At 41.3% G+C, this 27,776-nt stretch overlaps 1 protein-coding gene across 1 annotated transcript; it reads left to right on the top strand.

Annotated features, from left to right (window-relative positions):
- UBE2J1 (ubiquitin conjugating enzyme E2 J1) lies at positions 1-27,548 on the top strand. Its single transcript, XM_009242085.4, has 8 exons — positions 1-1,478; positions 10,205-10,278; positions 11,503-11,634; positions 16,068-16,152; positions 16,302-16,407; positions 19,120-19,249; positions 21,373-21,492; positions 24,617-27,548. Exons 1-8 carry the CDS (start codon positions 1,448-1,450, stop codon positions 24,893-24,895), a joined length of 957 nt encoding a protein of 318 aa, XP_009240360.1. The 5' UTR covers positions 1-1,447; the 3' UTR covers positions 24,896-27,548.
- Positions 27,549-27,776: the final 228 nt, after the last annotated feature.

Below are 27,776 nucleotides of genomic sequence, written 5' to 3'. Positions count from 1 at the left end.
TTTATATCTTTATATAACAGAATAAAACTTGCCCAACCTGATTAACCCTTTCTATCCTCCCCACCTTCCCAATCCCTCTCTCCTTTCCTTTAGTAAGGTCCCTACTCCTTAAGTGTTTTGAACTCAGTCCTCTCTCGATCCCACACATTGGACAATGAAGCAGGAAGTGTGTCCTTCGAAGTTTAACCTTTCATATTTGTATGCTTTCCCTCACATTAAATGTAATTCCTTTTTCTGACAGCTTTTACATCTAAACAAACCAAAAAACCCAAAACTCCTGCAATGCCTAAAACATGTCTTGCACCTAACACACTACCCGAGAAAAAAATTGTTATGAATATCCAACTCTGGCCAGAGCCGTGGCTCACGCCTGTAACCCCAGCACTTTGGGAGGCCGAGGCGGGCGGATCGCTTGAGTCCAGGAGTTCGAGACCAGCCTGGCCAACACGGTGAAACCCTGTCTCTATCAAAAATACAAAAAACTAACCGGGCGTGGTGGCACACACCTGTGGTCCCAGCCACGCTGGAGGCTCAGGTGGGAGGATCGCTTGGGACCGGGAGGTAGAGGCTGCAGTGAGCCAAGATCGCGCCACTGCACCCCAGCCTGGGCGACAGAGCGGTGACACTGTCACACACACACACACACACACAAATAAAAAATAAAAAAAATCCTATTCACTGGCTTTCCCCCTCCTCACTTAACCCCCGCCCCCCGCAACAGCGACTGGATCTAAAAACAAAGCCCTTCCCAGACCCCGCGGGACCGAGCGCGGGCAGCCGGCTGCGGACAGCTTTGCAGCCGGAGCCCGGCGCCCCCTCCGAGCTCTCGAGGGCCCGGGGGGTCCCGGACCTCGCCTACAGCGGGTGGGCCGGGGCCGCTTCCCGCCGCGCCGTTCCTCAGTGAAACCCGCCAGCGCCTGGGGACCCCGGAGGGCCCGGCGGAAGATCGGTTTCCGGGGGCCGGGACGAGAGGACCAGGACGCCGCTCGCTGCTGCACCTCCCCAAGCCGGCTTCGCCGGGCGGGCGGCGTCTGGGTAGTGACCGACCGCCACGAAGCTACTGCCACGTCAGGGCAACTTCACAAATCCAGGACGAGGGCGGGTGACGCAAGCCGGGCGGCCGCGGCAGGGCTGGGCCTGCGGCTACCCGAGGAGGTTGACCTCCAGCCCGGGCGCCCGGTTCAGCGACGCCCCGGCCGGCGCCGGTGCCTGCCAGGCACTCAGGGAGGCGGGAGCGCAGCGGAGGAGGCGGCGCCATCGTGAAGCGAGCGCCTCGCCCGCACTCAGCCTTGCCACCCCGCCCGCAGTCCGGGCTGGACTGGGCGGCATTTGCCGAGGCTCCTCGGCCAGGCCCCGTCCGCCCGAGCCGCGCCGAGACCCGGGCAGCGGCCGCGTGGAGAGGAGGTGGCAGCGGCCCGGGAGGCCGGAGCCAAGCCAGCGACCCACCATGGAGACCCGCTACAACCTGAAGAGTCCGGGTGAGCAGGGCTGGGGCCCCTGGGCGAGGAGGGCGGAGTGACCCTGGACCCCGGGGTGGTCGCCGCCTCGGTCCCCTAGCGTCTGGCGCCGCTCGCGGCTCAGCTCCTGGTTTCGCGCTCTACGCGATTCCGCCGCCTGCCCGGGAAGTGCAGGCCGCAGGGCGGGGTGGCCGGGTGGACGCCTGCTGCCAATCCCCCGGCCGGCCAGCGCGCCCCGCAGCACCCAGTCTCTCCCTTTTCTCATCTTCGCCCGGTCCCTTAGAGCTGGGTCAGAAACTCATCCCTGAGAACAGGTGTAAAGGTGATGTCGGTGGGCGATAGTCATCAACCCCTTCGCTGTACCTGCATCCTGAACACCGTCGCTATTCCCTCCCTGTCGCTGCCACCGGACTTCTATTTACTTCTATTTACTGCCGGCTGATTTACTCACATTTGAGGAGTTGGTCGTTTAAATATCCTATTTGCAGCACTTGGGCGATTACAATTACAGACATAAAGGAAATGTTCTGTAACTAAACCGGTTAACTATAGAGCTAACGCAAAACAAAACAACAACAAAAAAAACACCCAGTTGAGCCCTGTTCTTGAGAGCTAACCTTGATTTTTGCCAGACTGGCTAATATGAAATGTATCTGTATTCAGTCGTAGCGATTCCTTTCCTGCATTTAATGATCCTGCTTTATATTTACACAAGCAGTCCCAGCAATCCTAGCCTCTAATTACTTTCTGGTGCATTATAAAGATAAGCAGCTAGCTTTCTCAGCTTAATAAAACAGGCTTGAAATGAATCATTGGATCCTCTAAATGGTATTTTTTCTATCTGTACCTTGATACATTTTGTCAGGGGGAAGAAACTCCACAGTTAACTCTGCATGATAAACTCTAGGATATTAGTGATGATTTCACCAACTTTTGCTGTTGCTTAAAATTTCCTTCCAAAAAAAGCTGTTTCTCAGTAGGAATTAGCAAGACTAGCATCCTTATGGAAAGAGTTGACACTGTGAATTTTGGGTTTTTTGTAAGGTTTCAGAATATGCAAAAACCCTAGAAAAGCCTGAGGATGTTGATTGGAGGGAGCTTTTGTTAGCCTGAGTGCTGTCAGGCTAAGAAATGTCCTTAGGTGACCAAGTGTGTAGAATTGGTCATAATATTTTAGGAGCCACTGACTCCTTAAAAAAATCTGATGAAGACCTGGCACGGTGGCACGCGCCTGTAATCCCAGCACTTTGGGAGGCTTGAGCCCAGGAGGTGGAGAGCAGCCTGGCCAGCATGGTGAAACCCCGTCTCTACTAAAAACACAAAAATCAGCCGGGCATGGTGGTGGTGCACTCCTGTAGTTCCAGCCACTGGGGAGGCTGAGGCAGGAGGATGGCTTGACCTGGGGAGGTGGAGGTTGCAGTGAGCCAAGATCGCGCCACTGCACTCCAGTGTGGGTGACAGAGCGAGACTCCATCTCAAAAAAAAAAAGAATCTCGGGGTGGGGAGGGAGGAAGAAAAGACCAAAGAGAAAGAGGGAAAGAAAAGCTTAATTTTTAAGCTAGATGGTAAAATGATTGAATTATTTACATTGTGGTATGTTTAACTGGAACTGTTTGGGTAAAAATGTATGGTGGCTCCCTGGTCACACGGTTCCTTAGGACAGCAGAGGTGCTTAGTGAAAGGTCCAGAGGATGATGCACATGTGAGTAGTAGTGCAGTTTAGAATGGAGAACTGGTGGAACCCAAGAGACTGTTGTCAGAAAACATCGCTCAATTTCGATAGGTTAGACTTAATACTATGATGATAAGCTTTTAAAATTCTCCAGAATTTTGTATATTTCCAAAGTATGTGAACTATTGTCAGCTGGTTGAGCTTTGGTTGACATGCTTCTAGCTGTGTCATAAATTGCTTCCTTTTTCTGGTTTCATTTCCTCAAAGATAGTGTTGCTGCTCTAAAAAAAAAAACACAATGCTTCTTAAAAATCTATTTTTGTTAGTGTGTGAATTATTTGGAGTTCATGCAGAAGTTGAATTAGGTGAGATATGGGACTTACTGAAAATGCTGGGAGGCATCGTGAAAATACTTCCTTCCTTTGCTTTATTCTCAGTCCTGTGGTATTTTTAGAGTAATGCCTGTGTGAAGGGGAGCAACTGAAAACTCCAATTTCCCGTGTATGGCAGGGTGCACACACACACACGTAAAACACCAACCTATCAGACAAACAAAAAACAACCACACAATGTGAGGGATATAATCTTTTACTCTTTATCTGATGTGGGATTGTCTTTCATGTATGAGTGGAAAGATTAAGTGAAGACAATGCAGATAGCTGGTTAAGGGCCAGTGTACTAGCATGTGGATATAGTAAATTTTTTCATTTCATAGGTGGGGAAACTTTTTGCTTTATGGTTTTTTTTTTGGAATGGACTTGTGATTATGGATAGAGCTGTTGTGTAGGATCACCTCACAGTAGTTGTCTGTGGTAGTTGTCAGTAGTTGTCTATGGATCTGTCAGTAGTTGTCTATGAATCAAGCTACTTGTCTATAATCTGTCAGTAGTTGTCTATGGATCAAGCTACTTGACCCGTGTTTGAGTCTGCTCTGGCCAAGGAAGTAGGGTCTTATAGTACAAAGTGAGGAGACGTGTATAAAGCACCTCCTTTGGCAGCTTCTTCATCAGGGAGCCACTGACATGTGTAGCAGGTAGTGGGAGCATAAGAGACTGGTGCAAAAGTACCCACTGCCTCCACCAGAAGTCTAAGAGTTACCTATCCATGCCATTGGTGTCAACTGCACCTTCCCACTAATCCACTCAAGGTTTCATGTCCAACTCAGGCCCTTCTCGTAAGCTATAGATACACAGAACTTATGGTGACTCAACATCTTCATTTCCCGTAGAGCGAAAAAAATCTCTGCAAGTATAAAGACAAAACTCATCAGTTTTCTTCTCCTCCCCTAAACTTGCAGTTTACCCTAATATTTCATATCTCAGGGATAGACAGCACTCAGGCACCTATGGGAGTCATTTTTTATTTCTTGGTCGCTTCCTTGCTCCATCCCTGCCCTGAAACACACAACTCAATACACACACAGGAACACATATATCTAATCAGTCACTGTTGTCCCCAGATCAATTAAAACAAAAACTGATTACCCCTCAAATTGAAAAATTTTCAGTAGCCTTCTGATAGCTGTCAATAAAGTTCAAAGTAAACTGCTTAGCTTGGCCTACAGGGCTGCTCATGATTGACGCTGGCCTTCCTCACCAGCCTCGCTGGCCACCACTCTTATGCTCTTCTGCATTTTCTTTTTTTTGACACAGGGTCTCCCAGCCTGGAGTGCAGTGGTGCCATCACAGCTCACTACAGCCTCAACCTCCTGGGCTCAAGTGATTTTCCCACCTCTGACTCCTAAGTAGCAGGGACCACAGGTGTGTGCCACCACGCCCAGCTAATTTGTGTATTTTTTATAGAGAAGAGGGTTTCACCATGTTGCCCAGGCTGGTCTCAAATGCCTGAGCTCAAGTGTTCCCTCCACCTTGGCTTCCCAAAGTGGTGAGATTACAGGTGAGCGCCACTGCACCAGGCCTGCATTTTTACCTATCCATTTTGCCTGAATGACTCTCCAGCTAGAGTAGCTTTTCTCACTTACGTGCTTTGGTTCCTGTTGGAACCTCTGCTTAGAATGCCTTCCTTTAAATCCATCTGAAATTCCTATAGTTCTTCAAGCTTTGAGGTTCAGCCTTGTCTAGCTCCCCTAGGCAGACTAAAGTAGTTCCTATATATACTTGTACATATATACTTGTAATTATTTTCATGTCTTTCTCCACTGACTGTCACGGGAGGCAAGAAGCAGGTCTTGGTCATTCTTTTATCTTCAACACTCAGACATTCTTTAAATGTTTGTTGAACTGATACCTTTGCAGGGTCCTCTTGGGCAGAAACACCACTCTGTAGGCATTTGCTTAAGTACCTTCATTATGGGAGCAGGAAGAGGCAGTTAGGGAGCATGCCTTCCTTAATATACCTGTCTCCTGCATTTCACTCATGCTTTGGGAATTGATAATATCAAGATAATTGCTTTTCAAGAGGAATCCATATATGGGAGGCAGTGGCCTGTAGAAGAAGATCCCTTTATTTTTAGCTGTATACAAACCCCAATGTGAGCCTAGTGAGCTAGCCCCGGTGTGTGAAGAATGCTAATGCCTAGGTCCACAGCACCTAGAGCATGGCTCCAGAGTGCCCATGTGGCCTCTATAAGAAGGAAGAACAAGAGCAGGCATCCAGGTGCCACCCCTTCCTTTCCTGGCACATATTATCTCACCACAGTGAAAGGATTCCATGGAACAACCTTTCCAAGAGATAGGAGAGGAGCTAGAATAAAAGTTTCCTTTCTAGCCATGTAGAAGCAAGAGATGGAGTATCAGGAGGGGCAGACTATACTGTAGCCTGGTTGCCAGGCAGCACTCTGAACCATGACTGTTTCCTAACAGTGGTATTTCTCCTCAGGAGCCAGGGAGCCATACCATAAGGCCAGCGACATCTGCTGAGGCATGGTTTTGAGTTAGGAAGAATCATTGAGAAGGCCTTATATACCAGTCCATTTTCAACCTTAATGACTCAGGGACTGGGCAGGAAGGAGGGGCGAAAAGGAAAGGAGAATTTTGTGGAGAAATTATTGACTCTTATTTGACAGATGTAAACATCAGATCAAGTGACTTGTTCAAGGACTTAGAGCTACAAGATGTCAGAGTCAGAATTTTAATGCAGCTCTAAATCGAGTCCCTGTTTCTTTTCACTGAAGCATTCATAATATATGTTATTTTTGGAAAAAATAGCTTATGGAAACAAGAGACTAATCTCACCTTTTGGCTACATGACCTTAGCTCTTACATGGTATGTGCCTGAATGACTTATGAACTAATCAGCTATTTAGCTGTTGAACCAATGATTGTTCCTTTACAAGATTGGTACAGATACATTCTTATAACAATTCTGACCCTTTATACATCTCTCATAATATCCAGGTACAAGTTTTGAGTGTTTATTTTCTTCTCTCCTGTTGAACTGAACTGAGTAGGGAAGAGGCAGAGAAAATGCGATAAGGGTATAGAATGACATAAAATCTGACTTCAGCTTAATCTTTATTGAGTTCAGCCAGTTGACGAGGAATGAAGGAAAAACAATCTTTTTGGCATCTCCAAACTAATTAACTTCATAACAGCTTCCATAATTGCATTTCTATCTAATAATATTAACTTAAAGGAATGATATGTTTATGTGGCTTTAAAGCAGGGTTTTCCATCTTTGTTCTATGGGTCCCTTCAGGAGTGAAATGGAAGGACAGGGAGTAGATAGTCCGCAGGCCCTTCCACTGGCCTCTGCAACCAAAGTGGCCCTGTGGTTTTTGTTTCACCTGTTGGGGTTCTCATTAAGCTTTCTTTGAATGAAGGATTTTGCTTTATTAAATAAGTTTAATTGTTTTATTAAGTAAGTTTAAAAACCATTGCCTTTAATCGGATTCTTAGAGCTATGTTGAGAGAAGATAGTAAAATTTAATTCAACTAATATTTGAGTACTTACCATGTGCTAAGCCCTGAGGAGACTGTACTGCTACAGCTACAGTCATTACTATTGCTTAGCAGGAAAAATGGATATTAAACAAGTAATTACAAGTGAGATGAACTTCGTAAGAGGAAAAATATAGTGTTATGATGGCATAGAGCAAGGAGACTCAACCTGGTCTCTAGGGCAGTGGTTTCTAAACCTAACCAGAGTAATTCAGAGAGCATTCCTAGTCTCTACCCCTCCCTAGGATGCCTCAGAGATTTTGATCTGCCCAGATTGGAATCTCCAAGCACTGTAGGGGGTGAGGGGCAGGGGGCAACAAGGGAAGGTGTCATAGAGACATTCCTGAGAAGTTACTTAAAGGTCTAGGGTAGCCAGACTAGACAGTGAGGTGGAGGATGGGGCCGGAGCAGCCTGGGCCCTGAGGAAAGCTGTATAGAAAGGCCAAGAGTGGAGGGGAGGTAAAGTGTGTTCAAGGAATTGACCAAAGCCCAGTCTTTAGACTTGGAGGGAGAGGGTGTCTCAGTATGTACATATTTCTAATATAGCATTTATCATGCTGTTTTGTATTGACTGCACCTCCCAGCCGTAAGTCTTTAGTGACCAAAGCCATATTTTGTTTACGCATGAAGCTGTAGCATCTAGTACTTAGTAGGAGCTCAATAAATAGTTGATGATCCAGTGAACAAAGTCTCTGCATATAGGGGCTTAGTTCAGAGTAAGAAATGGAAAAGAATATTAATAATTATGAAATAGGATAGTAACAACTTTTTTTAGGCCAGGCATGCTGATTCACACCTGTAATCTCAGCACTTTGGAAAGCTGAGGTAGGAGGATTGCCTGAGACCAGCCTGGGCAAGACAGTGGGACCCCAGCTCTACAAGAATTTAACAATTAGCCAGGCATGGTGCTGCATGCATGTGGTCTCAGCTATTGGGGAGGCCAAGGTGGGAGGACTGCATGAGCTTGGGAGGTTGAGGCTTCAGTGAGTGAGCTGTGTTCGTACCACTGCCCTCCGGCCTGGAGGGCTTTTTTTTTTTTTTAGACGTGGTTTCGCTCTTGTTGCCCAGGCTGGAGTACAACAGCACGATCTCGGCTTCCTGCAGCCTCTACCTCCTGGGTTTAAGCGATTCTCCTGCCTCAGCCTCCCTAGTAGCTGGGATTACAGGCACGTGCCATCGCACCAGGCTAATTTTGTATTTTTAGTAGAGATGGGGTTTCACCATGCTGGTCAGGCTGGTTTCAAACTCCTGACCTCAGGTGATCCACCTGCCTCGGCCTCCCAAGGTGCTGGGATTACAGGCATAAGCCACCGCGCCTGGCTTTTTTTTTTTTTTTTTTTTTTTTTTTTAATTGAGATAGTCTCTCTCTGAAGCCCAGGCTGGAGTGCAATGGCACGATCTCAGCTCACTGCAACCTCCACCTCCTGGGTTCAAGCGATTATCCTGCCTCAGCCTCCTGAGTAGCTGGGATTACAGGCGTCCGCCCCCATGCCTGGCTAAGTTTTGTATTTATAGTAGAGACAGGGTTTCACCATGTTGGCCAGGCTAGTCTCGAACTCTTGACCTCAGGTGATCCACTCGCCTTGGCCTTCCAAAGTGCTAGGATTACAGGCATGAACCACCACGCCCGGCCTCAAATGCAATTTTATGCAAAAGTCTTGATACATACCAAATCATTGTGGTTGTATACATGTAGGGGTTGCTTCTCAGTTAATCTCTTTCCCCATAACATTCCAACCTGTGCCTCTACACATTTTACTTTTATTATTACCTCTTCCTATTCATATCTACCTGGGGAGTTTCTACTGTTATTTCTTTCACATGTCAGTACCTGACTCCTTTTCTCTTCCATTTGCTCTAAAGTTAGATGCCCAGCCTGTCCTCCCAGCATCTGGTGCATACCTCTCTTTTGAACTACATCAGTGGTTGCAAACACAGTTTTGAGAAGCCTGTCCACTGCAGTATCCTGACATGTTTTAGCACCAAAAGCTTGAAATGAGAGGGGTTGGGATCCAGAGCGCATATCAAAGGATTGAATTTTGAGAGCCAATAGAAGACAGAGGGTGCAGATACAGATAGGATTGTAGTTGTGATAGGCATCTGAGCAGCTCCTGCTAGCAGTCATTCATCAGGGAGATAAAAAGCTGGGTGCCATTAACTGAAAGAGAGGAGAAATTAGACTAGGTGGGAAATAATCTTGGAGTGCTAGGTGGAAAGAGTAGGCTGGAAGGCTTACTAGAGAAACGTGGGGACATTAGGTGGCATTGTATCCCAGTAGAGGTTGTTGGTAATGACTTGTAATGGCATTACTGCACCATCCTCTCTGACTTTTTTTCCTCCTTTCAGTGATGCTCAGCTGTTTGGGTATAGACAGCAAATAAGATGGTTGGGTTGGGTCAGGCACAGTTGGATTTTATTAAGGGAGCGTACAAGAGGGACTCCTAAGAGCCAAGGGTGTGGATAAAGAGGAAAATGAATATAAGTATAGGAGGGGTGAAGAAAGTTGTGGGGTCAGTGGACTGGAGGTTTTAGTGAAGCTGAAGGATCATTTCAAGAAGGAATTTCATCAGGGCTTTGGAGAATCAGTGAATTCAGGGGACAGTACATTAATTTAATGCAAGATAGTGGATGGAAAGTCCCAAGAGTTGGAGGATATAGAGGTGTTTCCTGTTCACCGAGCATGAGATCCAGAGGATACATTTTTTGTTAATAAAGACATTTTAACAGGCAGAGCCAAGCTGCCTGTGTTGGAATCCCATCTCTGTCATTTACTAGCTGTGTGACTATATAATCTCTCCGTGTCTCGGCTTCTTCATCTGGAAAATGGGGATAAAAATAATACCTATCTAGTAATGTTGTATTAAGGGTTAAATGAGTTATTAATGTCTGTAAAAGCACTTCAATAAATACCACCGTATAGGAAGTATATATGTACTTATTAAATAAAAATAGTGTCTTCACTATATATTTAATATATAACTCTTTTAAAGTGTTAATGCCTAGCAACTGTTTCCTTCCTCTCCCCCTCTATTTATTCCCATAATCTTATAATTAAACCTTTGCCATATGCTCATTTGCACTAGTTCTCTACACATTTTTCATTAGGCTTGTAAGTCTGTGCTAATCATTCAGAAAAGTATATTTTAAATATCTCTATTTTATGAATTTTATTTTAGCTGTTAAACGTTTAATGAAAGAAGCGGCAGAATTGAAAGATCCAACAGATCATTACCATGCGCAGCCTTTAGAGGTTAGTTTCTATCTCCATGTTCTTCATATGGATTTTAATATTTAAAACAAATTCTTTAAAATTGCTTTTCATTGCTTTGAGTCATTACAGATGTGTGTGATGTAGTTTGACATTTTATTCACCATATTTCATGAATATTTCATTAGCCATTCCAAATCACTTTAGAAGAAACGGATTTTGTGGTCTTTATAAAATGGGTCTCAGATGCTAAGTTGAGGTTAGATCTTTTTTTTTTTTTTTTTTTTGAGGCGGAATCTCACTCTGTTGCCCAGGCTGGAGTACAGTGATGTGATCTCGGCTCACTGCAACCTCTGCCTCCCAGGTTCAAGCAATTCTCCTGCCTCAGCCTCCTGAATAGCTGGGATTACAGGCCCGCACCACCATGCCCGGCTAATTTTTGTATTTTTAGTAGAGACGGGGTTTCACCATGTTGGTCAGGCTGGTCTCGAACTTCTGACCTCGTGATCCACCCGCCTTGGCCTCCCAAAGTGCTGGGATTACAGGCGTGAGCCACTGCACCCGGCTGAGTTTAGATCTTGAGTCTGAGGGAGGGAAGGTGGAAAGAACCCCAGATACTTTACAGTTTGGAAGCCTCTTGATGGGTCTCCGTAGCTACTCAAGGCTTTTTGTACAAACATCTCTGCCTCTCTCAGTCTTCTCATTTGTAAAAGGAGGGTATTTAAATATACTCAGGCAGGTTTTCATGGTAACAGTGGGAATAAAAATATCATAACTTAAGTGGAAGTATTTTGTAAACTGAAAAGTACATGGTAACTGTAAGATGACATTAAATATATTAACATTACCATTTTATAAATAAGCTCTTAGGCATCTATAAGGGATAATTTTTAAAGATTTGTTAAAATAACCCAAACATAGTAATTTTTTGATTATATAATTATCGTAATTTGCTATTCTTTCAAGGATTAATTTCCAATTTAAACCTGTAAGTTACTTATGAATATATAACAACACTCAGAAATTTTTAATGTGTTTATTTTAAAAGATTTTAGCTCAATGGAACATGAAAGCTAGATTAAATAGCTTTTACTTATAAATTTAATTTATCACTTATAGTCTCTAGACATCTCATGCATTAGAAACTATACTAGCAATAATATAAAGCATTTAATTTTTCTTGCTTGGTAATATTTCTAATATTCAGATAAAATGATCAAACTTTTCAATGTTATTAATTCCTTGTGGATTATTGTTTTTGTTCAGGATAACCTTTTTGAATGGCACTTCACGGTTAGGGGGCCCCCAGACTCCGATTTTGATGGAGGAGTTTATCACGGGCGGATAGTACTGCCACCAGAGTATCCCATGAAACCACCAAGCATTATTCTCCTAACGGTAAGAATTTTGGATTTTTAGAATGCTTGTGGCTTAACTCTTCCTGGTAGCTGCAAAATATAGTAAGCAAATCATTTTCATTAAGAAATAATAGAACAGTATAATTTTGCTTTTGGGGTCCAGGCCCTGGGACTACAATTTTTTTCCTCCAAAATAATTCCTAGGAAGCTGATGCATCTGAGAAGTAAAAATGATACAACTGAATGCATAAATGTCATATCATGGTTGTTAGGATTCAATGAATTAATATATGCCAAGTGCTGGGCATACACATCTGGCACTTCGTAAGTACTCACTAAAGGGTAGCTATTGTACCTTGTAATCATATTGTCTCCTTCAACTTCCCACCTTTCTTACACTCTCTTCCTCAGTTTTCTCATCTTTACAATGAGAATAATGATACCTACCTCATTGAGTTTATGTGGGATGAAAAATATCAGTATCTTATTGCATAGCTCTTAGAATAGAGCCTGACACAGAGTACTCAATAAGTGTTAGCATTATTATTACTGTTTATATCTCAGATTTTCTCTTTCTCTCCAAATTTACATATCTTTTCTTCATGTGAAGGCAAACTTTTTTTTTTTTTAGAGACACAGTCTTGCTCTGTTGCCCACGCTGGAGCGCAGTGGCACGATCATAGCTCACTGTAGCCTCAAACTCCTGGGCTCAAGCTATCCTCCCACTTCAGCCTCCTGAGTAGCTGGGACTATAGGCACATGCCATTGCGCCCAGCTAATTAAAAAGTTTTTTGGTAGAGGCATGGTCTCATTGGTCTTGAACTACTGGCCTCAGGCAGTCCTCCCGTCTCAGCCTCCCAAAGTGCTAGGATGACAGGAGTCACCATCATACCCGGCCAAGGAAAACGATTGATCTAATTCCTCTTTAATTGTTAAACTTTTCTTCTCTCATTTCTTTTAACTATGTTTAATTATCCCCTAACCTTGAAAAAAGCAAAAACAAACACAAAAACCTTTCTCTGTATCTGTTATCACTTTAAGCTGTGCCTGTTTTTCTCTTTGGTAACTTCCAAGGCATCCTTTCCCTAGTTTAGCCTGCTGCAGTCCACCTTCCACACATAGTGCCCTGTTGAAACATGAAACTACACCAGTCTCAGAGACCAGTTTGAGAAATCTCACTGCTTCTCCTCAGTCTTCATCCTGTTCTATCTCAGTTAAACATCTTACCCACACGGAGTAGCAAATGGTGAAACAACAGGTATTCATCAATAAATACCAAATTAATGCTGAAACAACAGGTATTCATCAATAAATACCAAATTAATGCTGCTTTTACCTCTATTTTGTATAACGGAGAGAGCATTTGTTTAAGAGCCAATAGGCCTAGATTCTGACTGGTGCTCTTTCCATTACACTATGGGTGGGTTACACAATGTCTTTAAAATTGTTTGCTCATCAGTCAAAATGAATGTTGTGTTTGGTAATTGTAATCACACCATAAAGTACCTGACATATAGAAGCTGCTTAACAAGTATTAGCTGATATAGAGAACTGCTAATGCTGGCAGTAGAGTTGGAGCAAGGTCCTGGAGACACTCCACTGTGTCAGGAGTCACTTTATTTAGTTGCTAGATCATGGGGAGAGCTAAGTGGTCTTCGGGGAGGGAGGGGCTGGTGCATGGGGAGACTGGTGGTGGTGGAGGGCAGTAGTTAGCAGCAGCTCTTTACCAACAAATATAGGTATATTTCAATAGTTAGCCAATGGTATGGTCATACTAACCACACTGGCTGAGAATCAGCCCTGATTTTCTTTTTTTTTTTTTTTACTTTTAGTACTTAAAGCATGTGTTTTTATTTTTATTTTTATTTTTATTTATGAAGTATTTATTGATCATTCTTGGGTGTTTCTCGGAGAGGGGGATATGGGAGGGTCATAGGATAATAGTGGAGAGAAGGTCAGGAGATAAACACATGAACAAAGGTGAACAAAGGTCTCTGGTTTTCCTAGGCAGAGGTCCCTGCGGCCTTCTGCAGTGTTTGTGCCCCTGGGTACTTGAGATTAGGGAGTGGTGATGACTCTTAAAGAGCATGCTGCCTTCAAGCATCTGTTTAACAAAGCACATCTTGCACCGCCCTTAATCCATTTAACCCTGAGTTGACACAGCACATGTTTCAGAGAGCAGGGGGCTGGGGGCAAGGCCATAGATAAACAGCATCCCAAGGCAGAAGAATTTCTCCTAGTCAGAACAGAATGGAGTCTCCTATGCCCACCTCTTTCTACACAGACACAGCAACAATCTGATCTCTCCTTCCTTTCCCCACACTTTCCCCCCTTCTCTTCAACAAAACCGCCATCGTCCTCATGGCCCGCTCCCGATGGTCGCTGTCTCTTTGGAGCTGTTGGGTACACCTCCCAGACAGGGCGGCCGGCCGGGCAGAGGCGCTCCTCACTTCCCAGACGGGGCCGCCGGGCAGAGGCACTCCCCACTTCCCAGACGGGGCGGCCGTCAGCCCTGATTTTCAACATTACACTCTTTCTGGTTCACTTCTCTTGAAAAGTCTTCTCCAACTTTCATTCAATAAGTATTTATTTATCCTTTCATTCATCACTGCTCTGAAAATCACACCTCTCTCAAAGCCTTTCTCCCCATGTCTTTCCTCACTAACATCTAGTTAGGTGATACTGAGTCCTTAGGTTGCGTCCTGGCCTCTTGCATGTCTTCTCTTTTAGATTCTTTTTTTTTTTTTTTTAACTTGAGATAGGGTCTCACCCTGTCACCCAGGCTGGAGTGCAATAGCATGATCACAGCTCACTGCAGCCTTGATGTCCCACACTCAAATGATCCTCCCACGTCAGCCTCCTGAGTAGCTGAGACTATAGTCACGCATACCACGCTTGTCTAAATTTTTTTTATTTTTATTTTTTGTAGAGACAGGGTTTCGCTTTGTTGCCCAGGCTGGTCTCAAGCTCCTGGCCTCAAGTGACCTTCCTACCTTAGCCTCCCAAGTGCTGGGATTACAGGCATGAGTCACCATGCCTGGCCTCTTTTAGATTCTTAACTGAGCCTAGCTCCATACTAGGCACATTAGTAAATCCGCTCCCCTCCCATCCCCCATCCCCTCCCCCTCCCCTCCCCCTCCCCTGTCCTTCCGCCCTCCCCACCCATCTTCCCTCCCCTTCCCTTCCCCCTCCCCCCTTCCACCTCCCCTTTTCCCCCTTCCCCTTTTCCCCCTCCCCCTTTTCCCCCTCCCCTCCCCCCATTTCCCCCTCCCCTCCCCTCCTTCCCCCCTCCCCCCTCCCCCCTCTTCCCTCCTCCCCCTCCCCCCTCTTCCCTCCTCCCCCTCCCCCTCCTTTCCCCCTCCCCTCTCCCCCTCCTTCCCCCTCCCCTCTCCCCCTCCTTCCCCCTCCCCCCTCCTTCCCCCTCCCCCCCTCTTCCCCCCTCCCCACCCATCTTCCCTCCTCTTCCCTTCCCCCTCCCCCTTCCCCCTCCCCTCCCCCCATTTCCCCCTCCCCTCCCCCCTCTTCCCCCCTCCCCTCCCCACTCCCCTCTCCTCCCCTTCTCTCCTCTTTTTTTTTTCTTTTCTTAGGGACAGGGTCTCACACTGTCACCCAGGCTGGCATGCAGCAATGCAGTCATAGTTCACTGTGGCCTTGAACTCCTGGGCTCAAGTAATCTTCCTGTCTTAGCCTCCCAAGTAGGTAGGACTAGAGGCACACGCCACCACTCCTGGCTAATTTTCTTTCTTTTTTTTTTTTTGCTTTTTTTGGTGACAGTGTCTCACTAAGCTGCTCAAGCTGGTCTTGAACTCCTGGCCTCAAGTGATCCTCCTGCCTCAGCCTCCCAGAGTGCTGGCATTACAGGCATGAGCCACTTCGCTGGCCAGTAAAACTTTACGTGTTAATTATTTAGATTTCAGTTGTGCAACTCAGTTTCAAAAGGTGCTGTAAAACACCTTTTAAAAACAGCTTTTATTATTCAGCATCCAACAAGTATTTTTGGAGTCTATAAAGACAAAAAATCTGTGTCCCATGAGAGGTTACATTTAAAAAAAAAATCTTTTTGGCTGGGCGCAGTGGCTCACGCCTGTAATCCCAGCACTCTGGGAGGCCAAGGTGGGTGGATCACAAGGTCAGGATATCGAGACCATCCTCGCTAACACGGTGAAACCCCGTCTCTACTAAAAATACAAAAAATTAGCCAGGCGTGGTGGCGGGCGCCTGTAGTTCCAGCTACTTGGGAGGCTGAGGCAGGAGAATGGCGTGAACCTGGGAGGCGGAGCTTGCAGTGAGCTGATATCGTGCCACTGCACTCCAGCCTGGGTGACAGAGTGAGACTCCATCTCAAAAAAAAAGAAACAAAAAACTTTTTAAGATAATCTCTAAAATTATTATATATAAATAGTATATTTTTACAGAAAGTATAAACATTAAACACATGTATTTAATTTTCTAAATGCATTGTTTATTCCTCAGGCTAATGGACGATTTGAAGTGGGCAAGAAAATCTGTTTGAGCATCTCAGGACATCATCCTGAAACTTGGCAGCCTTCGTGGAGTAGTAAGTGTTAATTTATAGGGAATATAAATCTCTTATAACTTCAGTCAATTCATAGTTATGAAGTATAATACTCTCTTTTTTCTTTTTCCAGACTAAACCCAGTTGCTTTTACAAAGCAATTGAGATTGATATTTACTTTTTTATTTCAGTAAGGACAGCATTATTAGCCATCATTGGGTTTATGCCAACAAAAGGAGAGGGAGCCATAGGTTCTCTAGATTACACTCCTGAGGAAAGAAGAGCACTTGCCAAAAAGTAAGTTTTGCATTTCATTCTTGTTGAGGTCTGAATAGTATTCAGGGTAATGGCTATTAGGAGGTAGGGCCTGCCTCTTACTATGTGACTTATTTTCTGAGTGACTGTAGCTACAGGATCTTATCTCAGCTTTGCTCTTTTAGAAATTCAGTTGTAATAATTTTCTTGGAGTGACCAGAATCTAAGTAATTTATTTAATGCCATCTAGTCTTAAAAAGTAGTTGATACTATTTCACTATTTTTTAAAAATTCAGTGGGAGATATGTTCTCCTGGAAAACAATACCAGTCATTTGTTTCCACTCATATGGCATTATAGATGGAAAAGAACCAGAGCAATTATTTGTAGCTTTCCACAAGATTACAAACCTCTTGAGGGCCAGGAGGGAATCCACTTTATCCATCTTTGCATCTAGCTTATAGCAGGTGCTTAATAAATGATCTGGAATAAAGCAAAAGAGATTTTATCAAGTTGTGATTGCCCAGTGGCAATCACAAACAGAGAAGTGATGCCTTCTCTGTTTTTTTCAGGTGCGGGTGCACTTTTGTCTATATGACCAAGATCAGTCCTTCCATTCAGAGTAGCCCCTCTTTGAGTAGTGCTGATACCTAATTTTTGATGTTGATAATTTTTCTGCTCTGGAGTCTGCTGCCTACCACCCTTCAGACATATTATGTTAATTAAATTATAGCATATTTTGCCCTAGCACACCCCAGAGTAGGCCCTCCACAGATACTTGCTAAATCAGTTAGATTTTAGCATCTGGAAGATTTGGTAGACTTCTTGGTCTTATAAGCAACTTTTCTTTTTAAACCTTATTTCCAAACTCTGGGGATGTACTTTATTTATACAACTCTTCATAGATTACACTATGTACTTTGAATATATAGTATTTGTTTTCATTCGATTTACTATATTGGTTTTTTTGTCTTGATGCTTTTATCCAGTTGATTTCATGTGCAAGGTAAAAAAAAAAAAGAACTGGAGTTCTTGTTCTTCTAGGCTTCTCACTGTATATTCTAGATTCTCAGTCTATAATAGAAACCTTTTAAAAAATGATTTTGGGCCGGGCATGGTGGCTCACACTTGTAATCCCAGCACTTTGGCAGGCCAAGACAGGTGGATTGCTTGAGTTCAGGAGTTCGAGACCAGCCTGGGTAAAATGGCGAAACCACATCTCTACAAAAAAATACAAAAATTAGCTGGGCGTGGTGGCACGTGCCTGTAGTCTCAGCTACTTAGAGACTGAGGTGGAAGGATTGCTTGACCTGGGGAGGTTGAGACTGCAGTGAGCCATGATTGTGCCACTGTACTCAAGCCTGTGGGACAGAGTTGAGACCTTGTCTCAAAAAAAAACAAAGATTTTTGCATTCAACCATGGTAGCGTGCTACCATTATGGATAAACTAATACATTCAAAATAAACACTCTCCTTAAGGTTCATCTGACTCAGTTAAAAGTGAACACATTTTGAAGCAAATAATTTGTATATAACCAATTCTCAAAGGTGTGTGGACAACAGTGCCACTTCTGGTAAAACAAGAGATACTCATCAATAAATACTAAATTAGGCTGGGCACAGTGGCTCATGCTTGTAATCCCAGCACTTTGGGAAGCTGAGGCAGGAGGATCGCTTGAGCCTAGGAGTTCTGTCTCTACAAGAAAAAAAAAAAAAAATATATTAGCTGGGTGTGGTGGCACACACCTGTGGTCCTAGCTACTTGGGAGGCTGAAGTGGGAAGATCATTGGGGTCTGGGAGGTTGAGGCTGCAGCAAGCCATGAGTGCACCACTGCACTCCAGCCTGGGTGATAGAACGAGGAGACCCTGTCTCAAAAAAACAAACAAACAAACAGAAAAACTAAATTATTGCTACTTTTACATATATTTTGTTTATATGATATTTCATAATTTTAAATAGCATGTTCTTCAAGACCTAAGGTTTTTAAATAGAACTAGAAGTACTATGAAAAACAATTTTTTAGAAAGAAGTTTAACAATGTAACAATATATATTTTATATATGATGCATGTTTACTTTCAGTCATTCATATCCTCAGAGGACTCTTGTAAACTTCAAGGAAGTTTTGACTGTATCTGGAATACAAAGGGAAAAATGGAAAAACAAATATATTTTAGAAAATAGTCTAGTTAACAGGCATATCCTGAGTTTCTACTTCATATATAATCAGTAATAAATTAAGTCTTTGGATTTTCTGCAGGTTCTCCCAAGTCTTTCAAGTTATACTGCTATTTGTGAGGGTTTTTTTTTTCCCTAGAAATATCTGTAAATTCTGTGTTTAATTAGTTTCTTTACTGCTTTATATATATATTTCTGCTAACAGATAATTGGATCTTGTTAAAGGACTTTTTTCACAGCCTTAAAATAGGTTTCTTATATATGATCTCAAGGACAGTATAATAGACAATTTTCTCATTGTATAGATGTAAAACTTATTTTTCTTTAGATAGTTTATTGGAAAAAATAGGATCTGAGCCCTGGATTTTTTTAAAGCCAGCCTAACATTTACTTGTCTCAGGACTATAATCATTACATTAATTTTCTAATTCATAGCATGTAGATAAATGTGATATGGAATATTCCAGTGTTCCTTTCTTTTAAGTTTAATGATTGAGCATGTGAGTGTCTCAGTAAGAGGGAATTAAACATTTAACTATTTGATTTATTTTCATTTAAAAAATCGTTTTCTACCAGATCACAAGATTTCTGTTGTGAAGGATGTGGCTCTGCCATGAAGGATGTCCTGTTGCCTTTAGAATCTGGAAGCGATTCAAGCCAAGCTGACCAAGAAGCCAAAGAATTGGCTAGGCAAATAAGCTTTAAGGTACTATAAATTTTTAAATAAATTCTAATCGTGTAACCCTTTTGTTTACTGCTGTATTCTGCATAGAAAGGAAAGCAATGCAGTTCTATTACAATATAACATTTGCCAATGTTTTTCTTTTTTCATATTTTTTTATTTTTAATTTCTGTGGTTACATAGTAGGTGTATATATGTATAGGGTACATGAAATGTTTTAATACTGGCATGGAATGTTTTTCTTATTACAGAATTCCTAACTACATTCATGAAAGCTTTAAAGAATAGTGAGTGAGTGAAACTTGAACTCTGGTATACAATGCCAGGGTTCAAATCCCAGCTCTGTTGCTTATTAGTAGTATGATGTCAGACATATTAATTAACTACTTTGTGCCTTTTTATTATCTATAAATATCTATAGGATATTTTATTATCTATAAATATCATAGGATTGCTGTGAGTATTGAATTAATATATGTAATACGTGTGTTGCATTCAGAACTGTCCCTGGTGCTTAATAAATTCTAGCTATTATTACAAAATATATAGATAAGCAACAAGAAGAAAATGATGGCCGGGCACGGTGGCTCACGCCTGTAATCCCAGCACTTTGGGAGGCCAAGGCAGGCAGATCACCTGAAGTCAGGAGTTCGAGACCAGCCTCAACATGGAGAAACTCCGTCTCTACTAAAAATACAAAATTGGCCAAGCATGGTGGTACATGCTTGTAATCCCAGCTACTCGGGAGGCTGAGGCAGGAGAATTGCTTGAACCTGGGAGGCGGAGGTTGCGGTGAGCCGAGATCGCACTATTGCACTCCAGCCTGGGCAACAAGAGTGAAACTCCGTCTCAAAAAAAAAAAAAAAAAAAAAGAAAAAGAAAATGACATTCATAATCTCACCCCCAAGAAATAGCTACTGTTAATCTTTTGGCATCCCTCCTGTATATTCCTTTTTTCTGTATATGTTTTACCCAAACATAGGATTATATAGTATTTTAATACTTTGAGTATTAAATATTTAATTATTGAAGGTATTAGCTGGGCCCAGTGGCTCACGCCTGTAATCCCAGCACTTTGGGAGGCTGAGGCAGGCAGATCACGAGGTCAGGAGATTGAGACCATCCAGGCTAACACAGTGAAACCCCGTCTCTACTAAAAATACAAAAAATTAGCTGGGCATGGTGGTGTGTGCCTGTAATCCCAGCTACTTGGGAGGCTGAGTCAGGAGAATCGCTTGAACCTGGAATGCGGAGGTTGCAGGGAGCCAAGATCGTGCCTCTGCACTCCAGCCTGGGTGACAGAGTGAGACTCCATCTCAAAAAAATATAAATAAATAAATACATACATACATACAGACGTAAAGTATTAAGTATTTAATCCTTCTGGAATTTAATTAGCTTCACAAACAGAAATGTCAACCTGCATTAAGCAGCATGCTCTCTTCCTCCTCCCTCTCCACTTCTCTACGGACTGTCTGTCTTTCCAGGTCCAGTTCCCTTCTCTTTTATTGTAGTGCCTGGAGGAGGAGTTGCTCAGAACATGTTTACTTTCTTCCTTCTGAGGATTCCTATTACACTTAAAATTGCTTCTGAAAAATCTCAGGACCAAATGTGTTTTGTACATGAGAATTTTTCAGACTTAAGAAAAGATCTTACATATACCATTTATTAACTAACCTGCTACCATTTATTAACTAACCTGCCGTGCGATCTGGGGCAGCACCTCATAATCAAATCCATTAGGATTTCTTCAGCAAATCTGGGAATATTACATTAATGTGGGATTAATGTTTACACTAATGTGGGATAAAGACTATTCATAGCTTCACATCAGCTCATATCAGGCTTTGCCTAAAAATTACCAAAAAAAACCTTGAGTTTTGAGAGCTTTTTAGCATTGTGGATTGTGAACCATGGGTGTTAGTTTTGTCCCTCATCAAGTAACGGGTTCTTGAGAACAGGTGTTGTTTATGCTTCTTCCTATGATACCTAGTACGATGTTGGACACAAGAGTGCTCAGTGCTTAACTGCCTGATAATAGATATTCAACTAGCAATTAAAATAAATCCAACAGAGGGGATTTAGCAGGTTGTAGATTGTATATGTTTCCTGTTGTAACACTGCTCTTGGGTCTATCTTGTTTATAGGCAGAAGTCAATTCATCTGGAAAGACTATCTCTGAGTCAGACTTAAACCACTCTTTTTCACTAACTGATTTACAAGATGATATACCTACAGCATTCCAGGGTGCTACGGCCAGTACATCGGTATGGCTCTTATCTTTTAATATATATGTATGTCTCTATCATTATCACTGTTTGCAATAGGAGGAGAAGATCCTGGATCCAATATCTGAAAAATTTGGTTCTCTTAACAGCTGGATTCTAACTCATCAGTCCCGCTAATGAATTATATTATGTTGAGCAAGTTGTTCATGCTTTCTGGCCTCAGTTTTCTTTTTTGTTAAATGGGGCTGGATTAAATAATTTTTGTCTTGTGCCTCCAGAATTCTGTGATTCTCTGAAAAGTTAATTTTAATATAGTGTTAGACTGAATAAAACAAAATATCCATATGTTAGCCACTTTCTAAATAGACACTATTTTTGGCAGGATTGTTCCGCTGCATTAAGGTACTGACTTAATAAAGTCATAGAGCCAAAAATTTACTTAGACTTGCTCTGTCCAACACAGTAGCCACCAGCCACATACAGATGTCTACGTTTAAATTTAATCAAAATCAAGTAGAATTTAAAATTCAGTTCCTCAGTCACACTAACCACATTTCAAGTGCTCCATAGCCACATGTGGCTAATGGGTACCATATTGGACAGTGTAGACGTAAACATTACTATCATCACAAAATTCTGTTGGACAATGCTACCTCGTATATAGTTGTGTCCAGTAAATAATTGTTGAATAAAAGAAGGAATGCTATGAGTGTTGTTAGTGGTGCCCTGACCTGTTGTCTAAGAAATTGGTTGGCCTAGGTGATCAGAGAGAGTGATGTAAAAAATATGACTGGATTGGTGCCAAAAAATTAGGATTATGGGAAAAAAATGATTTTCCTTCCTGTATATAAAAGATGAACTGTCTTTTGAAGTCTTTTTGGTAATGTATTGTTTGGTTAAGTAGTCACATCTTTTTTGTTGTTGTTTCTCCAGTTTATTGAAGACTTTAAAGGGTGAGGGAAAATTGAAATAGAAGTTGGGCAAATATGGATTTGCCCTTTACCCAGCAATAACGTACATAAAGTGGGACTGAATAGTCTTGAGTGAGTCTCTCCTATTCAGAGAGTAAGCTGGGCAGAGAAAAGTTGGTTGAAGAAGAACAGGGTGGTAGTCTAGGGGGACTGAAGATGGAGGTCCAAGAAAAAAGTGTGTAGGGATGAGTTTAAATCATTTTTATGTGATCCCAGTGTAATTTTATGAATTGCAGGGGAAAATAATGAATTAATTTTAAAGTCAGTATGTTTTAGTTCAAGATATTGAAAAAGCTTTCTAATTACTTTTTATTTCATAGTTTTTTTTCTAATAGAAGCATTCTATTACAAAAAGGAAGGTGGTAATCTTTTTTCACCTTTTAGGACAGCCTCCTAATGTTTGTGATGTATTTAAATCTTTTGTGTATTTTCAGTCTATGTTAAGTCCTCTTGTTACATATTCCAGTTATACTTATTCCAGTTGTAATTTACTTTGTAATTATTTATTGTCTATCTATCTTCCCAGAATGTAAGTTCTGTGAGGGTCAGGGGTCTCTTTCAGCTTCTCCACTGTATCCCCAGTGCCTGGCTTAGTGCCTTCTATATAGTAGAGTGCCAATGTTTATTTGCTGATTGAATGAATGAATCTTAGGACTGGTACTTTTAAAAAATGCTAGGAATACAATTAAATAAATCAAGAAGTTTAAGTCAATTAGAGTGTACAAATAATGATGTTATTATAGTAGTACTTCTTGTTTTGATTTAGTACATAAAACTTAGAATTCTTATTCATAGATACAGGTCATTAATTGAGACTATTTTTGGTTAAAATACCAACAAGCAATAAATTGTCTAAAATTGCAAGTTTTTAATTATATTTACATATAAACTATCTCAGAGTATGATTATATAATTTGACCACTATGAAAGTAACTGAAACCTGGTTTGGCTAAGGGTGGTTATTTTACATTAGTGTAATATAAATTAATTGAGATGTTATACATCAAATCCCAGATAAGCTATGATTTTTTTGCTGTTGTTAGCCTTGAGGAGAGGCAAGACATTGCCACAACTCTAAATACAGCAGATAACATCAGGCCATCTGTTGCTTTTTAATGCAGATATTTTAGCATCAAAAAGCAATGGGAAATGTAGAAATGGGAAAAACACTGAAGGCAGTTTTGTTCTTGCAGTCTGTCAGATTTTCTCCTGTTCCCAGGGTAGGGATCGAGGTTCTGAATAAGCCATTTCATTTCATATTAAAAAGCAAAACTCCCTCACACATGCTGGTTATTCTAGAAAAATTTATATATATATCACTAGGGACTTAACTAAGAATGTGATTTTTTATTTTTTTAAGGGAGAGTCTCACTCTGTTGCTCAGGTTGGAGTGCAGGCATGTGATCATAGCTCACTGAAGCCTCAACCTCCTGAGCTCAAGTGATCCTCTTGCCTTAACCTCCCAAGTAGCTAGGACCACAGGTGGGCATGACCACACCTGGCTAAGTTTTAAAATTTTTCTGTAGCAATAGTGTCTCACTATGTTGGCCAGACTGGTCTCAGATGCCTGGGCTCAAGCAGTCCTCCTGCCTCAACCTCCCAAAGTGCTGTATGATTGTTTTAAATAGGAAAAAATTTAGAATTTTATATCAAGGCACTTGATTTTTAGTCAGTGATATACCATCCAAAAGGCATCTGAGGCTGGGCACATTGGTTCATGCCTATAATCCCAGCACTTTGGGAGGCCAAGGCAGGAGGATCGCTTGATCCCAGGAGTTCAAGACCAGCCTGGGCAATGTAACAAGATCCCATCTCTAAAAAAATAATGATTAAGAAAATAGAGACAAAAGGCATCTGAAACATAAGAACCTAATTAAAACATTATATGTATATACATATTTTCATTAAGTGTATGTGTTAAAATATCATCTAGAGTCAATGTTTTAAGGGATTGTTTTTCTAAATATATTAATAAAACTATTAAAAGGCCAAAAAGCTGTCCTAAGTTATGACTTTTTTTGAACCTAAATTTAGATGCCCCTCAAGGGATATATTATTAGCAACAATCATTCTTGGTAGTGTTGCCCTTAGTCATATGTTGTCCTCTGAGATTGTGTATTCTTGAATAGATAACAAGTATATTTACAAATCTTCTTTGCCAGTTTCAAACAAAGTTTCTTAAAATTTCCTAGTATGGAGTCCAGAATTCCTCAGCAGCATCCTTTCATCAACCTACCCAACCTGTAGCTAAGAATACCTCCATGAGCCCTCGACAGCGCCGGGCCCAGCAGCAGAGTCAGAGAAGGTTGTCTGCTTCACCAGATGTAATCCAGGGCCACCAGCCAAGAGAAAACCACACTGATCATGGTGGATCAGCTGTACTGATTGTCATCCTGACTTTGGCATTGGCAGCTCTTATATTCCGACGAATATATCTGGCCAATGAATACATATTTGACTTTGAGTTATAATATTGTTTTGTGACTTATGAGCTGTGACTCAACTGCTTCATTAAACATTCTGCATTGGGTATAATCTAAGAATTGTTTACAAAAAGATTATTTTGTATTTACCCTTCATTCCTTTTTTTGATCCTTATAAGTTTAGTATAAATATATCTAGACATTCAGACTATGTCTAGCAGTTACGTCCTGCTTAAAGGGACTGGAAGTCGAAGTTCCTTGTCTCACTATTTGATCTGCTTTGCAGGGAAATAACTTGTTTTTTCTCATGCTTCATCTTTTTATGTAAATTTGTAATACTTTCCTATATTGCCCTTTGAAATTTTTGGATAAAAGATGATGTTTTAAGTTCCAATGAGTATTACTAGTTACTCAATACCACTTATTGAGTACTCTGTTTCTACGTATGTAGAATGTATAGGGATAGAAGAGTTGAAAAGGGAAAGCAAAACTCCTCAAGTAGCTTCCTTAAAATGTCATTCATAGGAGATGTACTGGGATTGCTCATTCTGTGACTTTATTTGTGTCCTAAACATTCTTCAGTGAAAATAATTTTATTACAGTCAAACATTTATGAGGAAATGAGATCACATCTTTGTCACTGGATGCTACTTGAAGAGGGAGTACTTTGTATGCTACTTGAAGAGGGAGTACTTTGTAACCACTTTGATATGCTGTTATCACCACCCCCTGCCACCTGCTGCCATAATCACACAAATTTAAAAAGAAATAAAACAGTCTTCCATAGATTTCTAAGGAAGAAAGGGCCCAGGCCGGGAGATCGCTTGGTTTTCTTCCAGAAGTTAAATGGGGGAATCTGAAGATTTGAATGTTTGGTCTGCTTTGAAATGTATGTCTTTTGGGATGTATTATATGCCTAGCTTTATAATCAGTATAAATTTTAATTATTCCAGGAATATGCATAATATTGAAATATTTCATGTACTATTTTAATAGAAAACCTCAGGGCCCAAGTAACAGTGATAGAAGTTAGAAAAACCTTTACTTAGAATTGTCCACCTAGTCAGAGCCCAAGGAAGAATTTTCAGTGGAAAAATTAATATATAACTTAGTGCTAGCTAGCTCCACAGACTCTAGTAGATAATATTATCATCATAATGGCTGGTGAGACCATATAATCACAGAAAAACATTGCCTTCAGCATGTTCAGTTCGCAGCACTGAGGGCACTCTTGAGGGTGTTGTTAATGAAGATTTAATTTTTAAATACAGGTGGTTCCAAGCTTTCAAACAGGTTATGCTCCAAAAGTGTTATTTGTAAGTTAATTTTTTTACAAGTCCAACAATGTTGGAAATGGTATTTAGGTTCTATATCGGTCCACGAAAGTTAGCCCATATGTATATCTTGAATAGTATAGGGGAGGGTATTCATAAAGTCCTTATGTGGTTTTAACTAAGTGAAATTATGGACAAGAGAAATAATTGTAAAATCATCTTAAAGGCAAATTTAATTTTTACTCCTGTTTATGGGATGTTCGTTCTATTAACTGTCAGACACAATTTCTGTTTTCATCTGAGAGCCAGTTTTCCTTTATTTCTACATCTAAAATAAGAACATATTGTACACTATTATATAATACAGAATTGTCTTAAACTTTAATAAATTCGCATTTTAAAGGTGTTTACAGATTATTTTTTATATCTGTAGCTGAATTTGTTAAAGTCTAAAAAACTCAAGGACTTTATGAAGATCTCATTATATGAGGAAAATCATAGGTTACCATTTTATAACTCTATTGCCATAAGAAAATACATTCTAAAATCTTGATTTGAAACATATTAGAAACCTTGATTCAGTGCTCAGTGGTCTCCTAGTAAGAAGTCACTGACGGTAGCATCATATGAGAAGAAAGAAATCCCCACCACCTCAACCTCTGCTGAGATTGTGTGCTAGGAACAGTCTTCCCTCCATTTCCCCTCAGTCAAACTTGAGCCAGCCTCTGGATCGATGTGATCTTGTTGCACGTTTCCATGGGGTGTACCTACTTACACTTTAAGCCAATCCTGCTGCATTCACTGCTAAGTTAAATAAAAAGCCAAGAAGATTTTGCATTGTGCAGATCCTTTGCTATCTGACTTGCATCTCTTCCCTCCCCTGTCAACTAGCCACCTGCTTGTGTTGGGATATTTTTTAGCACCTGAAGCACCATCTGAAAGGGGCACCATTTTCTTCTTCCCTTTCATCTCACATATGCTCCCTAAAAATCCTTAAGTTGTCAATCTGATCCCCAGTGTGAGGTTAATGAGCAAAATTGGTCTTTGGGGCCCTTTTTGTCCAAGCCCCACTGAAAGGCCTCTTCAGAAAACTATTATCTTTAAAGCCCTACTTTAACTCCTTAATTCCAGCATACAGCTAAAACTGGATGTATATTCTGGTAAGTAAAGGCTGAGGACCCCTCTTTAATCCTCAGATCTAGATAACTCATGACATTTTATTTGACCAACATAGCACATGATGAGATATCAAGGTAATTAAAATAGCATGGTTGAAAAAAAAAATACGTAATCTGTTTCACCTGTAACTGTTTAAGCCAATAAACTTTTCAAAATTTATGTAATGTGGGGCTTTTATGTAGCACTTTACGTTTTCATGCTGCTTATTGTTTTATTCTACTGAAATAAATGAATTTCAAGATTCTCAACTTTTTTTAATTTCAAAAATTGTTTATTGTTTTGACTATAGGAATACAAAATTTCCTATTTCGGGAGAATAAGAACTCTTTTTGTCATTTTTGGCTATGAATTAACTTTCTGGTCTCTTGAGACCACCCGTTTTTATAGATCAGAATCAGAAAACAAGTAAACCTCACTCACGCATTTGGACTCATTTGAACAAAAATCTAGGCCGAAATACTGAAAAGCCTATGTGT

The sequence above is a fragment of the Pongo abelii genome, chromosome 5 (assembly GCF_028885655.2).
Source record: "Pongo abelii isolate AG06213 chromosome 5, NHGRI_mPonAbe1-v2.0_pri, whole genome shotgun sequence".
Lineage (NCBI taxonomy): Eukaryota > Metazoa > Chordata > Mammalia > Primates > Hominidae > Pongo > Pongo abelii.
The sequence above is the reverse complement of the archived record's forward strand: the minus strand, read 5'-3'. Positions and strand labels throughout refer to the sequence as shown.